Source organism: Melozone crissalis, unplaced genomic scaffold (genome assembly GCF_028551555.1).
Source record: "Melozone crissalis strain CALT ecotype California unplaced genomic scaffold, PUWL_Pcris_2 ptg000016l_1, whole genome shotgun sequence".
In the NCBI taxonomy this organism is placed as follows: domain Eukaryota; kingdom Metazoa; phylum Chordata; class Aves; order Passeriformes; family Passerellidae; genus Melozone; species Melozone crissalis.
The window spans coordinates 55,375,678-55,391,804 of record NW_026535794.1 but is presented as its reverse complement, the minus strand read 5'-3'; the positions used below and the strand labels follow the sequence as shown (position 1 = coordinate 55,391,804).

The following is a 16,127-nucleotide window of genomic DNA, read 5'->3' as shown; positions in this document are numbered from 1 at the left end:
AGCCTTTAGTAGAATACATTCATAATAACTTACTGAAAGAAAGTACAGGCAAGAGGAAAATGGCCAATGAAATTATTACTAGAACGAATAAATAAGTGCCTTGTTTTCAGATTTATACTATATTTTTAATTAATCTACAGTTTAAAAAATGCAAAAAATGCAAGAATAAGGTCGAGGTAAGCAAAACAACCCTCTACAAGATGTTAACAGAAGGGACGTACAGAACTGAAAGAACAAGCATTAAGATGAGAGAAAAGGATAACTAGGGAACTCAATGCTGGATTGTTATTCACTACACGTAAAAGTATCATTACTTTAAATGCTAAGGAAGAAACCCACTTCTGTTTCGTTCTGTTGTACGTTCAGGCAAGAGATGGTTTTTACATTCTCCCACAGGACAGCTATTGTAGAGCGGACAAAACGAAGCTCAGTTTCTAGCAGGAGGAGGATGGGTAAGCACTTAGATGACGAAGTTCTAGCGAAGCCGCCCGGCGCTGACAGCGATTCCCGCCAGCCGGCCGAGCCCGGAGCCCTGGATCGGACCGGCCCCGCCGCAGCCGCAGCCGCAGCCGCGGGAGGGTCGCGCCGCGCAGGCCTGGCCGCCCGACCCGCAGGACACCACCAAGGCCTGGCCGGGCGAAGCGCGGCCCTGCCCCGACAGGTGAAAGGCCGTCACCGGCGCCCACAACGGACACGTCTCCCAGCAGCCCCTCCTCGCCGTACCTGCGGCGGGAGGGAGCTCGCACGTCCACCCGCTCCGCGCGGCTGCATCTGCTCCTCGCCAATCTTCTGCTTCAGTTTCTTGAACATGGTGGCGGGAAGGAGAAGGGGATGAGGGCACGGCTCCCGGGCCGGCTGTTCAGGCGGCAAGGGGCACCCAGGGGGCGGCGGAACCGATCTCCCCCCGCCCCGGCCCGCGGAGCCGCCGCCGCTCCGCCCTCGGACCCCCTCCGCGGGGCACGGCCAGCCGCGACCACTGCGCCTGCGCAGCCAACGTGGAGCCCAGCGCTTCGGCCGGCACGGTGTGCGGCGAGGCACAAACTTCCAAAGGCAACGCGCGACGCTATTCCTCCCACAGCCCGGGCGGAGGTGCAGCCTGGGCGCCAGGACTGCGGCAGGGCAAAGCGGCGTTGCCTGGCCTCGCTTGCTCCATCTCTCCCGGAGGGCGAGGGAGGCGGTGCCATCCTGGGAATGTAGCAGGCGGAGGAGTGATTACTTCTGCCCGGAAGGACGAAAAACAGAGCAGTAAAAGCTGCCGCCTCGCTGCGCCTTTCCGCCGCCGTAGCCGTTTGATTCCGTACCTTCAGCCGCGGCGCGGAGACTCCTGACTTGCCAGAATGCTGACTCTGAGGGGCTGTGAGCCCTCGCTTAAGAGTCCTCCTGAGTCGGTCAGCGACAATGTCCCGGACAAGCTTTCACAAGCCGAAGAGTCGGACAGCAAGGTAACAAAAAGGTGCTCGGTTCTAAGACTTGTGAAAGCTTCCGACTAAAAAATGTCCAACAGTTTCTTTTTGAAGCTGCCTGGAAACCTGTCTGCTACTAAGAAAGTCGCGACGTTTTCCTTGTGGCAGAAATGTTCTTGGCTGCTCGAGGTTAAAACCTCTGGCTTTAGATCCCTTGTTGGATGAGGTTTGTGCGTGTGTGTTCAGGGCTGCGAATGTAGACGCAGAGGGCTGTCAGCAGTAGCCAGCATTCATTCTCCAACAACGGGACTATTTTGAAACTTACTGTGTTGACAGTGACATTGTATGAAGGCTAAAAAATGCATGGTGCTGTTTGCAAGAAACAATGAACCACGTGTTCTTCTATAAAGCTTCCTACTAGGGAGGCTGTGAGCAATAATCACAAATGCCCAGAAATGTTTTCACTGAAATACACTCCTGAAATCTCTAAGTAATTTGAGGAGGGGGGAAATGGATAGGAATTTATTTTCCCATTTGTTTTACACTGACTAAAAAAATAATCAAGATAAATATACAGCAAAAATAAATTGCTGGTTTTCCTAGGTTTTTTTTTTTTTTTTGCTGTTTTAAACAAACATAAAAATATGGTTTTATGTTTTAAATAGCAAAAAACCGCCTTTTTTAAAACAAAAATTTTTTTACAATCTGTTTAGTTGTAGATAAACTGTGACTGGTGGTGACCCATTTGTTTGTGTGTTCCTGTTAAGACTATATGCATACTCTGTGTTCCTATTAAGACTGTATGCATACTTCAGATGACAGCAGTGACTTGCACACTCTACTGATTTTTCGTGAGAACAACTGTTGACTTCAAAAAAGCTCATCTGAACCTACAAGCTGTAATAGCCAGGTAAGTACCTTGAAGATTTGTAGGGTATCTTTCCTGTAGGCTGAGACAGAATTATAGGAAAAAGTCCCCAGAATTAAAAGGACAAAACCATCTGAATAGCAGTCCATAAGGAAATAAGATAAAATGGGCAATTAAGTTTATTGCATCCATAAAAATTAAACATTTTCTGCTTCAGTAGCGTAGCCTCTGTTTCCTCATGCAGCAGCATGGTGGTAAAATGCAGAGATTATCAAGTGAGAGGAACATTGCCTGATGAATGCTTTGGGAAACCCTTTAACAACCTTCAATAACCTAATAAATCCATTACCCTCTCATACCTATGTTCTCTATTACAAATGCTAGCTCATATTCTCTTTTTCTGTTCAGATTACTCTTCTGATTTAAACCTAAGTCACTAGATGTAGTATGTGAATTTGATGGACAGACGCATAATTGAAAGGACACTAGCTCCTGTAGGTATCAAATAGAAAAGCACAGCTTTTTTAATTCATTCCTAAAATGTATACAACACAAAAGAGAGCTCTGTATTATTTCCTTAGAAAATTTAAAGCTTGAAATGGTATGTTGTGAGTGTTTATCATGTACTGATGTTTTTGTAGGACTAAAGGCTGTGTGGAATAGAACAAATCTGAGACAAGAAACTATGACAAAAGAAGTAATTTTTTCCTACATTAGATTCTTAATTATTACAGAAAATGGTAAAGGGATTTATTAGTTGAAACTCTGATAATGGGTTGCACTAACAGTAATCTGATAATCGTATGATAATTGGATATTTTCTAGGGGACTTTTTTTACAACAACAAGGTCTTTTTATGTGTCAATTTCAAGGTACTTAATCACCTCCTGTTCTTCACAGGAGATGCCTAATCTGGGTTGTAGAAAGAGATGAAATAATATTTGTATATGTCATTTAATCATATATAGATTGGTGGCATTTAAAAAAAAATTAATGTGAATTTTTGTGCTCCTGAATTGGTCTTTTGTGATACATAGCTATGTGTCTAGTATTGCTCCAATAATACAAAGTGGAATCCCACATTAAGCAGCAGTATCCAAATTCTGAAGATATGTGTGATAACTCTGCAAAACTCTATCATAAGCCTTCTAAATGGGATTTAAATATTTTAGCATCTGAGCAGGTTTGATTGAAACATATTGAAACAAACAAAGTGTTTACTCTAAACCCCACAGAAATCCTGGAGAAATGTCTCAAATTAAATTCTTACACACAGAATGTCAAAATTCCATACTTAACTGAATGATACCTTATTTCTAAAGGGTTGATCTGATCCTAGCAGATTTATTTGAAAAATTAAAAGAAATAGTTAAAAGTGAAGATATGCCCCTCCTTTTTTATAGTCCTTAAGTACACCAGTTAACAGATAAAAAAAGATAAATATGACATCATGGTACCATCTGCAAAAGATAAATGTATACTTGCAAAAGTCACTGGTTATGGCAGATAATTAAGAATAAAGGTCTGTTTAAATTCATTCTATAGCAGTCATTAAGGTATTTCTTTGGGAAAGGGTATTGAGTAAAAGACTATTCTTATGCCAGTCTAGATTTTTCTAATTGTCAGCAACACCAGCTCACACATGCCTGCCATCTCATTCCTTGCCTTTTTTTAACTTCAGTGCTTGTGAGACCATCTTCTTAGACATTTCTGCAAGGTCAGTCTGCAGAAAACTGACCTGGCAAAACAGCAAGTAATTTCTGCTGACTTACTGTGCTGAGCTGCCCCTGAGAACTAGAGCTGCTGCAAGGGAGATATAGAGAGTCAGGAGCTGGACAGTTTTATGTTACAAGTTATTTCAGATTGCTCACAAATATTCAGATTGCTCTTCGCTGAGCAATTTGTTTAACTTTAAACTCAAGTAATCCCACTGAGTTCTTCTTCAAGTTCAGATAACAAGCAATTCTATCACTGGAAGTATTGTTCTATTACTGGAAGTGTCTCAAATATCTTAGTCCCTACTGATGCCTGAGGTCTTTAGCCTTCAGCCTACTGATGCATAAAGTCTTTAGCCAATCTAATCCAATTTTTTAAATGCTGTCTAATATTGTAGCTTTCTGGAAGTCACAAAAAAGCATGGGCATAAATTATGAATATGGCTTTCAATGCATTTTCCCACACATTCAAATCCAAATATTTTAGGACAGACATATGAATATGCTAGCAGCTAGTTCTTTCAATCCAGTTATCTAACACAAATATTAAAAGATATAGAAAAGTGTAACATAAAAACCAACTTTTAAATGTTGGTTCAAATTTTTTTGGGAAGGCGGTTTTTCATATTTGAATTTTTCTTTACTTCATCATCATGCCGTTAAAACACTGTTGAACATTCCTATTATTCCACCTGGATAATATTTGATATTGAGGGAATTCTTTTAAAAATAAATTAACAAGAACTGGTAATAGAGTTAAAAAAGCTAAGAATAAAGGAGCCCTGATCATGTAACAGGAGTTACTCTCCAGAGCTTATGTACAAACTACTGTTCTTTGCACACAGTTTACAGAATGTTGCATTTAGTAATATTTGCAGTTTCTACTTCTGCTCATAAAAATCAAAATACTATTGCTGATGTTAAAGTAGTCAGGGAGTATATCATGCACAGCTACACAGGTAATAATTTTCAGTTTGGAAGTATTTTGATCTTTACTTCAATACAAGTGTTACAAAACACAGCACATTACCTGACAGTGAAAATTGTGGCAACCCATTATACTTGCAACCTACAAAATGAGAAGCAGTTGTGCAAAGTGAGTTCATTATAGTCCTGTGATTTGAACCCTGAAAGCTTTAATCTAAATAAAAGAGGTGATCAGAGCAGTTGTCTAGCCCGATCTGATTGCTAATTTGACTTTTCTATTTAGAAGTTGTGACTTACAACGACCACCAGATGACACTGTTCTAGGAGATTATGCCTCTGCAGAGTCATTGTCAGTATTACAAATGCAAAACCATATCAACGAGATAGGAATGAACACCATTCAGGTCAAGGAACAAACAAAACCCAGAGTTTCTTTGTCAGCTGTATAATCCTTCTCTGTACAAAGTATAGGTTGCTCTAAGTAAATTACTGGATATCAAATTCAAAATTTCTTTACCACATGCTTGAGTTCATAGCAAACAGTCCATGCTGTTGATTTATGCATTCATATATTCACCTGCCCAGCTAGTGGCCTGAACTTAGTGCAAGTAAAACAGAGGAAAAAGGTTCATTAATTAATTGCATAAAGATGGTGAGTGGCATGAGAGAGAAGTCAGTGAGCGTGTTCAAAATGCACAAGGCTATGAAAAGAGCAAGAGCACTGTCTGAAAACGCTGAAAGATACCATAAAGGCTGAAATTGTTTATGCTGAGAAGATGAGAGGAATGAAGTAACTTCAGAGAGAAGAAGAAATGATAGGCATCACTGCTCTGCACCTTGGGAGGGAGCAGAACCTCTCTGTTTTAACGGGAAAGTTGAGATCACATTGCCATATACCTGTCTTTCCAAAAGTACAAAGTGCAAGCTCAGCCAGTAAAGACAAACTATTAAGAACCACTGCAGTAAGCTGGCTCACTCAAGATACCTTTTTTTATATGAATGGGAGTATAAGAGATCTAGAGATTTAAAATTGAGTGGCATAGTGTAATCTTGCAAGAGTCTGACTTTCCTAAAACAAAAATATTAATTTTATCACTACCTTAAGTGATATTTCCTTTGTGCTTTCTCTAGAGTGTCAGAACCTTTTTTTAAAATTCTATTTTACTTTAATTAATTTAATTATATTTAAAACTCTGAACACCATGGAAAGAGAGCTAATGATGCAATAAACCAGCAACCATTTTTATCAATAGTAATACAAGTAATAAGTTTGACTTTAAATTACTTTGCATAAGATGGTCACTTGAGTGACCAATTCATCCTTATTTCTGTGAGCAAAAAAAACCCCAAACATGCCTCCCTGTGGTATTTTCAGGCTCCCCAGGATGAAGGAGGAATTGATGAATCTGACTTCATGTTCTTAGAAGGCTAATTTTTTATTTTATGTTACTTATCATAAAGAATGCTATACTAAGGAATAGAGAAAGGATACATCAGAGGGCTTAACAATATACTGATTAAAAATTCATTACTGACTCCTCACAGTTCCGACACAGCTGGTCGTTAAGTTAAAACAATTCACATGAAACCAATCAAACAATGACCAGTTGGTAAACAATCTCCAGACCACATTCCAAAGCAGCAAACACAGGAGAAGCAATCAGGTAATTATTGTTTTCATTTCTCTCTGAGGCGTCTCAGCTTCCCAGGAGAAGAAATTCTGGTGAGGAGATTTTTCAGAAAATATGACAGTGACTCCTCTCCCCTTCCATACCCCCGCCCAGACAAATCTATATAGGCAGGGGCCTTGATCAAAAAAGCGAAAATAACTTGCTCCTGAAGACAGAGCTGCTTCAGAGTAGAGGACTTGGCTGGTTATGAAGGAAACCTAGGCTCTATTCCTAGATCTTCCAGTGTCCTGGTCACCCCTAGTGGGAAAGCTATGTTGCATCTTTGTGCTTCCATTGGTATTTTTATGAGAAACAGTGATTCTATCCAATTTCCTGCAAACACATCGTTAGTTTTCCTCTTATCTTGCCCAGTTCATGATAGAAAGGTCTGTCGTGGTTTGAAAGACCAAGATATCTGCTAAGGAAGATAGGAGCCTCCCTTGGAATGGAAAATATGACCCCCTTCCCTCCAAATTATTACAGTTTTAAAATCAAGGGGCTTTCAAGCAAAGACATGGGAAAAGGAATAACAGTTCTTCACTAGTATGTATATGGATAACAAGGCAACAATGGGAGTGACAACCAGAAACCCAGCAACAGCCTTCATTTGGCTGCGGCACTTTCCCCTTTGGTGGAGTTACGGTCACAGCCAGCAGGGGCGCTGTTGGCTCCCGGCCAGGCAGGGCAGGTGCGATGATTCCCCTGCAGCTGCAGGGGGCGCTGTGGCGCAGCCTCTCTCCACACGGTAATGGCGGACGCAGCCAGCAGAAAGGGATGGAGAGGGGGCTTCCCTTACAAACTCACTCAGCCGATCCCTCTGCCCCCTCTGGATAGCAAAAGGAGCTGTAGCAGAAAGCTCAGAGTGGCAAGCTAGGAAGGCAGGGATGAGCAAAGTTCCGGGGTGGTAGATGAGATGTATCAGAAGCTCAACAGTTGTAGCTGGAGCTGCGGGGCCTCCATGCAGGGCAGGGGTGTGAGTTACAGTGCAGCAAAGAAACCTCGGAGCCGTGGCAAAAACCACTGGGGGCTGGGCAGTGGCTGCTGGGCTCCAGAACATACCCAGGAGAAAGAGGCTCCCTTGGAGGGAGAGGGGGCTCGGGGATCCCGGGTTTTCCCCTGAGGCACCTGAGTGGATGGTGTAATATATGTTGGGAAATAATGCATGCTATAAAAGAATGTATTTTATAAAGATTGTGAAATCCAAATGAGTTGCTGACCACAAGCAGCCTGAGAGGCGGACATCTATTCAAATTCTGAAATTCCTGAAGGTGGCAGAAGAACAATCAGCATTTATCTTATGGATAGACGCACCCAGTGCGATGATCACCGCTATCCCGATCCATCGGACCTAAGAGCGATCATGGCCCTGCTGATAACATCGATCAAGATATCTGAAGTTGCCAGTAAGATACATGTGAATACGCGACTTCCCGGGATTCAATCAACACTGGCTATCAACCAGGAAACAGCAATTGTCCAGCTCTGCACAGTGAAAGAACCAACTATGAATGTGAAGAGTTACAAAAGAAACTGGGATTCCTCTGCCTCGGGCACAATAAACTGTATAAAACATCCCCGCTAGAAGCAACTCTCATGAAAGGGGGAGGGTCCGATGTGGTAGAGGTCGGATCCAGGTTCACCCAGTGCCAATCCCAGGCTCGATGCCATCTCTTTGGCTGTGGTGGTTTTGAGGACCATTTCGGTTGCGGAAAAAGATAAATAAATCTTTTCACATTTTTGATAATTTGGCTTTCGATTAATCATTTATAACAATGGTGAAAGTCCTTTTCAGTGAGGTAGGGTGTTAATAAGGTCCCAATGCAACAGCTGCTCTAAGGAGCAGAGCTCCACTCATGGTAGAAGGTAGTAAAAGGCAGAATCTTGCAATGGTGGTGGATTCTCCCCACAATGACTGCAGCCTCATTCCCCTCCAAATGCTGAGAGAGCAAGAGGGAGCTAGAAGCTGCCCCAGCCACTTTTTTCTTAGCCCAGTTCTCAAGCATCTCTGCCCCTCCAAGAGAAACCCTCAAATAAGAGGAGTGAAGCCACTTGCCCTTCTCCCCCGAGCTTAGCAACTTCTTTTGTCTCTCTTAAATACCCGCTCATTATTGTCTCCTAGCAGCACATATGGGAGAAAATTCCCTGAGAGAAATAAACAAAAAGAGGAATCCTAAATCCCAACAAGTTCAAAGGAATGACTGTTTATTTAGTTGCTTTTTAGTTGTTGCAAGATCTACAGCCATAAAACACAACTAGGACTGCTGGGATTTTTCTTAATCTATGATAATATTTTTCCCTAAACACTAACATTAAGAAACAGTAAATTATTTTGCTTAATAATTTCTAGCCAGCAGGGGTAAGAATTCATTAAAAGATCTTGAGACACTGATTTGGGAAGAGCTAAAAAAACCCCTAATATGTATGATTCTTTTAGCTAAAATACAGAACATCTAAAACCACATCACTGGAGATGCTGCACCAAGCAGAAAAGAGCTGAGAAAAGTCACTAAGTTATAGCGTAATAGATTTTTAAAGAAATGTACTGAATAACATTTGCCACCATCAAAATAAGCAGCTATTTTAAGGAGAATCAGAAAGTATTTTTCCCACTTACAGTACTGTATAATTTGATCAGTCATTAAGGAAAATGCTCACTTTCCTTCTATGGCATCAAATTTATGAAACTTGTGAGACATGACTAATCACTTCAAAAATTTTAAAAGTTTATTAAACCTTAACAAAAATACAACACAAGGACTCAATAAGGAAAAAACAGGCCTGGAACCTGCCCTCATAGCTGTACACCACGTGGCTGGCTCATCTTCAAGATAGATGGTCAGTCTTTTATACTCCTGGGGGTTGCATCAGCCAGCCCTGGCTCCTCCCAAAGTCTGTCAGTCAGCTCTTTGCCATTTAGCAGTGGAGACTGCTTTCTTGTAACTTGATTGGAGATCAGGCGTTGCCACCTTTAGCAACAAGGTTTTCCATTCCCAACTGCCCCAGGTAAGGGACACATGCACACCTTCTCTCTACCTGTGCTAGGCAACCCCAGCTGTCTGATGTCAACAATACAGAAGGGGGTGGAAAAAGGAACTATGGGGAGAACAGAGGACATCTAAACTACAGTACATAACTATACCTCAATAAAGCTTCTCTTAACATTCACACGTTATTCATCCCTTAATTGCAAGAGCCAATTGTCTCATTATCCATCTATAATAAACTGATAGATGCAGAACACAGAAAGTTACAATTTAGGAATAAATTAGAATACTTCTCTGAATCACAGTTTCTGGAATCTATGAAACAGAATTGTTACGGTCTAGTTTTTTTTGGTTATTAGAAATGCTTCTGCCTGAATCAATGTGCAAATGAGACTGTTTGCCAAAGTTAATAGTATTAATTTTATTTAATAGTAAATATGAGAGAGAGAGAGAAAGAAAAGGAAGATTAAAAAGTAGAAAAGAGGTGGGGGACAGAAAGAGAGACATATTAAAGAAAATATCACCACTATGACAGTGATGGAGAGAGATGGAGACTGGCTCAGTGATCAGAATCCGATTTTATTGTGGGATACAAGTGCTTATATACTATTTCAGGGAGACTAATAATGTGTACTACAATGATTAGGTTAAAATCACATACACAAATTTATGCATTTAAAAACATCTCTTGCTTGCAGAGCTTAATGGGATTTTCTTTTTCCGGTAAACCTGTCTGATTGAATCTTCTTGTAATCTAGGTCTAATTTTCAAAGTTCTGTTTGCTTTTGCCAAGGCATCCTGTTATCAAATCTCTTATGTTAACCAGGTCCAAAGTCCATTGTCTGTCTTGTGTCCCAATATCCCAATACTCCATGGATCCCAACTATATTCTGTTGATCCTCTCCAGCTGGTCTTCTGGGTGGTGAGCGTTCCCCCCAAAAAAGGATAGAATCCAATGGATTAATATATGCTCTGCCCGGGTGGGAACACCCAGGTACCTCCCCTGAGGGGAATGCAGTTTGACAGAGTCTCTTGCAGTAGATTCTGGGTTGATTGCATTCCTTTGCATCACATGCAATGCTGTGGTGCATGACTTCAGAAATAAGTCAGGGGAGCACCTTGGGTGGTCTTTGATGGATTATGACACCTCCTCAGTTGCCTGTTGCATCAATGTCCTGTGGATGTGGCCTGTGGGGCTGGGGGTTTCATAGCTGGGCTGGTTTGTATACAGGAAGATGGATGTTCAGCGCCTCTGACCAGAGTTTACGCCCTACTGCGAAGCCTCTTCCTCTCTCCTCAGCTGGGAGAAGTCTGTGGAGAAGTCCCTGGTCTGAAGTCCCTGGTCTCTGGGGGCTGTGGTATCCTCACACCAAACCCAGCCAGGGATGATTTTCTGCTAAATTTGACTTTCTTGTGGATGCATTCCTTCAGCCTTATTTTTTTTTCTCCCTATACCTGAGATGATTGAACAATAGCATCCTGTGAAAAATGCATATTTTATGATTAGCTTTTCACAAATATTAAAATTAATATTATATGTGTTATGTTAGAAAGTTATGCTGTATTAATTTTCTTTACTGAGATAAATATAGTTTCAGGTTATAACATAATGTTAAAATAGAAATTATACTATATAAGATGCTTTTTTTAAGAGGACTCACACCTAGATAGTAGCCACAGGACATCTAAATCTTTCAGAGAAAAAAGAATTTATGGCTCCCTTATCAGAAGAAACTAACTTCCTGCTTCGCTCAGCCCTGAAGATGCCATTAGAATTCAGAGGAAGAAATTGACACTGGCCAGACAGAATCCTGTGTTTGAATGGAATTTATGCATCATGTACGATGTGTATTGAATATGGAACAAGCTATTGCTTTTAAGGGACACATTCTGTTAACGTGTGTCCTTTTTCTGGGTTATTTTACCCAGAAAGATGTACCTGGACTGTCCCTAACTCTTTGTTTTTATTGTCTCATATAGTCCTAAATCCTAATTGTCCAAATTTTTATTATTCTAATTATATTACTATTTTTATAACCATTTTATTTCTATTAGACTTCTAAAATTCTAAAAACAAGTGATTGGCATTTTTCACAATCCCCTTAACCTTATTTGCTTATTTCACTGTCCAAAGTTTGAGTCAGGCATCTTCAAGGAGGCTTCTGTTGTTGTCTTTACACGGTTTTTGCTATAATGGATGAAACCCCTTCATAACAATGTTTAAGGCATAAACCATTCCAGTCTCTCACACAGAATAAATACACTTTTTTTCCCCTCTGTTTGCACAAAGCCATTACAATTTCACAAAGGACAACAGTTTTATGTAGCTAGATCTATCAATTAGTGCATGCATTCAGGACATAAGGATTATGAAAGTAACAGATCTCTAAGGGCACCACTTTCAGATTAGAAACTTGTCAGCATTTAAGAAAATATCTGGATACTGCTATATTGTTGCTTGAGTATTGGCATACTCAATTCCCTCCTCCTTACACTTTTCAGTGAAGTGTTTTGGAGGGAGGTGTTTCTCACCCTACTTAACTCCCTTTTCTAGTTCCCAGGATTAAGTACAAATTTTGCCACCCACTGAATAGGGTGGAGTGTCTGGTTGAAGAGACCAAAGGCTTGAAGCTTGAAATTCCTTTCATGTCTAATCTACTTCAATAAGAGGCCCATAGGGCACTTCTACATAAGGAAGAGTAATTTGCCTTTCAGTTGAAAATAGAGAATACTTCATTATCACCATCATATTTGCTGAAAAATCCTTTGCCCAGGATTTCTTCTGGGAAGCTGAGAGGCCTCAGAGCAAAATGCAAACAATATTATCTCATTTGCTTCTCCTGTGTTTTGCTGCTTTGGAATGCGGTTGGAGAATGTTTATCCAACATGTGAATTGTTTTAACTTAATGGCCAATCATGGTCAGGCTGTGTCGGGACCCTGGAAGAGAGTCACAAAATTCATTAGTATCTTGCTAAGCCTTCTGTAAGTATCCTTTTTCTATTCTTTAGTATAGTTTTAGTATAGCATTCTTTAATATAATATAGTAACATATAATAATAAACTAGCCTTCTAAGAACATGGAGTCTGATTCTCAATTCCTCCTTCATCCTGGGGACCCTGAAAATACCACACTTCATCACCTCTCCTGAACTAAAACAGAACCACAGTTATTATTCAGTATTGATTTGCACACATAATATCTGGCTTTCTTGAAGTGCTTTATAAACAAATGCATGCTAGGTCTGATGGCATGCCCATAAAATAAATATAAAGTAATTTTACAGATGAGTAAAGTAAGTTCTGGAAACCACAAGATACCGCACAGCAACTTAGTGATGGGAATGGAATTGAAGTGTGGACTATTTGATACTGTTCTCAAAATTTATAATTTAAAATATTTTTAATCCTTTAGCTAGAAGACAGTTATGTAACTCTGTAAATCCACTATGAAAATACATGCTTCCTTTGATGCATTTTCATGCTATTTTATAATTTCTAGGAGCTCACCTGCATATAAGGATGGCATGCCAACATGCTTCCTTTTTATTCTCCCCTTGTCTACAAAGAAATACTGCAAATGGAGAATCTTGAGATGTGAAAATCTTTGACTTGAAAAATATATATAAAAGAAAGCAATTACCAAACTGCTCAGAATGCTGTAGGTATGTGAGTCTGTGTTTTAGTATCAAGACAAATTTCATGAGAAAACTCCCTGTAATGAGCATCTTCTCTAAAGAGAAAGGACTTTAATTAAAGTCCCTTTTATTCTGCCATAGAGAGAAATGGATACCAGTGGAAAAAAAAAACAAACACAAAACAAACAACCAACTGTTTATTAACAAAAGAAAAAGGGGGGGTGGGGGGTGGTGTGCCTGCAAGACACAGGAAAAGAATTTCAATTTCAAACCTTAACTGCCACACTCCACCAGACTGCATGGCCATGAGGAAAAGATGGTGGCTGCCCCTCTTTGTCTCAGGGAAGGAGAGGAAAGAGTTCACAAAGCAGTTGGGAACCTGATGGATTTCTGACATGAATCTCTTCCTTGCAGCAGGTGAAGTTGGTAGAGTTTAATGTCCTTTTTCATGTTGGTTCAGCTTCTCCAAGGTCTCAGGTTTGGGTCACCTTCCCCCTGGCCAGATGCCTGAACGGACCGAAGAAAATAAAAGAGCCAACCTGAAAGAGGTCCAGAAAAACCAACCAACCAACCAACCAACCAAAAAAACCAACAAAACAAAGAAAAGGCCGCTGAGAGGATTTGCTGGTAAAAAGCCTCCAGGCCACAGCAAGGAAAAATACCAGAAGCTCCTTGCTTAAACTGACAAAAACTAATCCAGCAAAGGCAACGAAGTAGCAATCTGTGCCACACCTGACCACACTGGGGTGGGTAGAGTTTGAACACTGGGGTTCTCTCTGGATCCGGCCACTGGCTCATCTTAAGGCTACAGCAGCCATTTTCTGGGCATAAAGCAGATGGGTAGGGAATAGAGTATCATCATAAAATCATCCCAAGACATTACATCTTTTACCATGCACTATTTCAAATTAAATTAAAATTCTAATAATCAAACTGTTCTCTCTCAGACTTTGCTCACTTTGTCACTTTGATTCCATACTCCTTTCTCACACATTAAGTCTTTGTCTGCTTATACAGAAAAGGCCAGAGATATTGGGTTAAAAATCAGGTACAGCTCACAGAATAGTTATGCTTAGCTGTTAATATAAAATATAACATATTGATTTAGTAATATAAAATGTTACTTATTGATGAGTTCATCTATTAAAATGGAACACATAATTTCTAACTAGCAAGGTAACTGCTTTCAAACTATTCAAAATAAACTCCGATGGCTGCAATTGAAGTATTGCAATGTTACACTTACACAAGAAAAAGAAACACTTTAAAAAAACCCTTATCACCACAAAACAGTGAGGAGTCTTCACGCAAGTATTTCCTCTGGTAATTTCCTTCAAACCGCTTGAACTTTTCCGTGAGACTACTGAAGGGGAAGGGAGTTTAACTTAAGGGTTGCAATTACACAGTTGCATTTTTAATAAATCAAATATGAACTCAGATTATTCTATTATGAAAAACTAGGCTGACCTCAGCTTGTCCTGCAGCACCAATTCATTTGGAATAGCAACTTTAGGAAATAAAACAGATGCTGTGTTGATCATGATTTTCTCAGTATTAAACTGTATTCAGTATATTTGGGTCAGACAGAGGCCACAATCAGAAAGTTCAGCTCTAGAAAGATACTAGAAATTTTACAAGTTTTTTTAGTACTACAACGTAGAGTGAGCTAGCCAGGTATAAAAAGAACAAAAAAACTGTGTTTTATTACTCTGTCTGGCTAAATTAAATAACTGCAGGCAATTTCTTTTTATACTTCCATTACTGTTAAGTCCTTATGAAACCAGGAATCATATTGGGAGCTTCTCAAATCTGATTTAGCAGCAATTTGCATGTAGCCAAAGAAACTCAGAAGTATGATGGAAGTCACTGCTCACTGAAGAATTTACAGTATGATTTCTACTCTTGTGAATCTTATCTATTAAACATGTGATACTACTTCCTCACAGAAGTGCTACACTGAATTATTTACCTGAGATGAAGAGCAGACATTCTCAAGCAGGGAGGCCTGCTGTGACTTCTTGAATCAAAATACACAGAATTCATGGATACACCAAGATGTAGTTCTGTCTCCTATCAGTAATGACTAGAATAGTCTTTGAATACTCTCTGATATACAAGTGTAAACTGTTATTTATTGTTCTTCTATTATCCTACCTTATTCAGTTCATCCCTGTAACTATTCAAAATAGTTACTAATGTTATTACTGTGACATGTAAGTCCCTAGACCCCTGTTCACCTCATTTTTCCATATAAAGTGCCACAATCCAAAGCACAAAGATAATATTGCTGTTGGTACACCAAGAGAAAAGGATTATTATTATTATTATTATTATTATTGTGAGAAAAGTGTTGCTAACAATTAAAATTTCATTATTATACTATAAATATGCACTAGAATTCTTAAAAGGAAGGCATAACTTCCTTTTGGCTCTGTTCAGATACTGGAAGAAAGGTAAGTCTTCACATGCTCTCATAATGCATTAACCAGCATCATGTATTGTAATGAAGGGGAAAGTGGGTTGGAGACAGAGACGACACACCCTCCCAGGTCTTCATGTGACAGCAGTGTGTTTTATTGTTCCTACCTTCCTTAAATAAGAGCATTTGAATCTCCCGGTCCAGACAGCTCATTGGTCTGGCTTAAACACCACCCAGATCTTGTGCCAGTGAGATGTCTGCAGCTTAGAGTGAAATGTGATATGGTGAAGTTCTTGTATTTTTTTAAATCCATTCTATCATAGCTCAAGCCAGGGCGGGTTTATGGAACCAGGCTGGGTTTCCTATTTGTATCCAAATTAATTGCCTAGTACAAGATAGCTTGTACTGTAGCAAGGTATTATATAATCCTTGTTCAAACTATATCCAAATGGATGCACTGAAAAGGTTTCATGCAGTATTTTCTTTTCTTCCTCCATATATTAAA

The 16,127-nt window shown here is 40.0% G+C and overlaps 1 protein-coding gene across 2 annotated transcripts in view; it reads right to left on the bottom strand.

Moving 5' to 3' along the window:
* Nucleotides 1–902, bottom strand: part of GOLGA4 (golgin A4) — a 71,185-nt gene extending 70,283 nt beyond the window's left edge. Inside the window, exon 1 of one of the 2 annotated variants that reach the window (XM_054273267.1) lies at nt 724–902. In XM_054273267.1, the coding sequence (XP_054129242.1) occupies nt 724–810 (87 nt within the window). In that variant the 5' untranslated portion in view covers nt 811–902. The remainder of the gene's footprint in view (nt 1–723) is intronic. The other variant, XM_054273265.1, reaches the window with a different exon arrangement.
* Nucleotides 903–16,127: the final 15,225 nt, after the last annotated feature.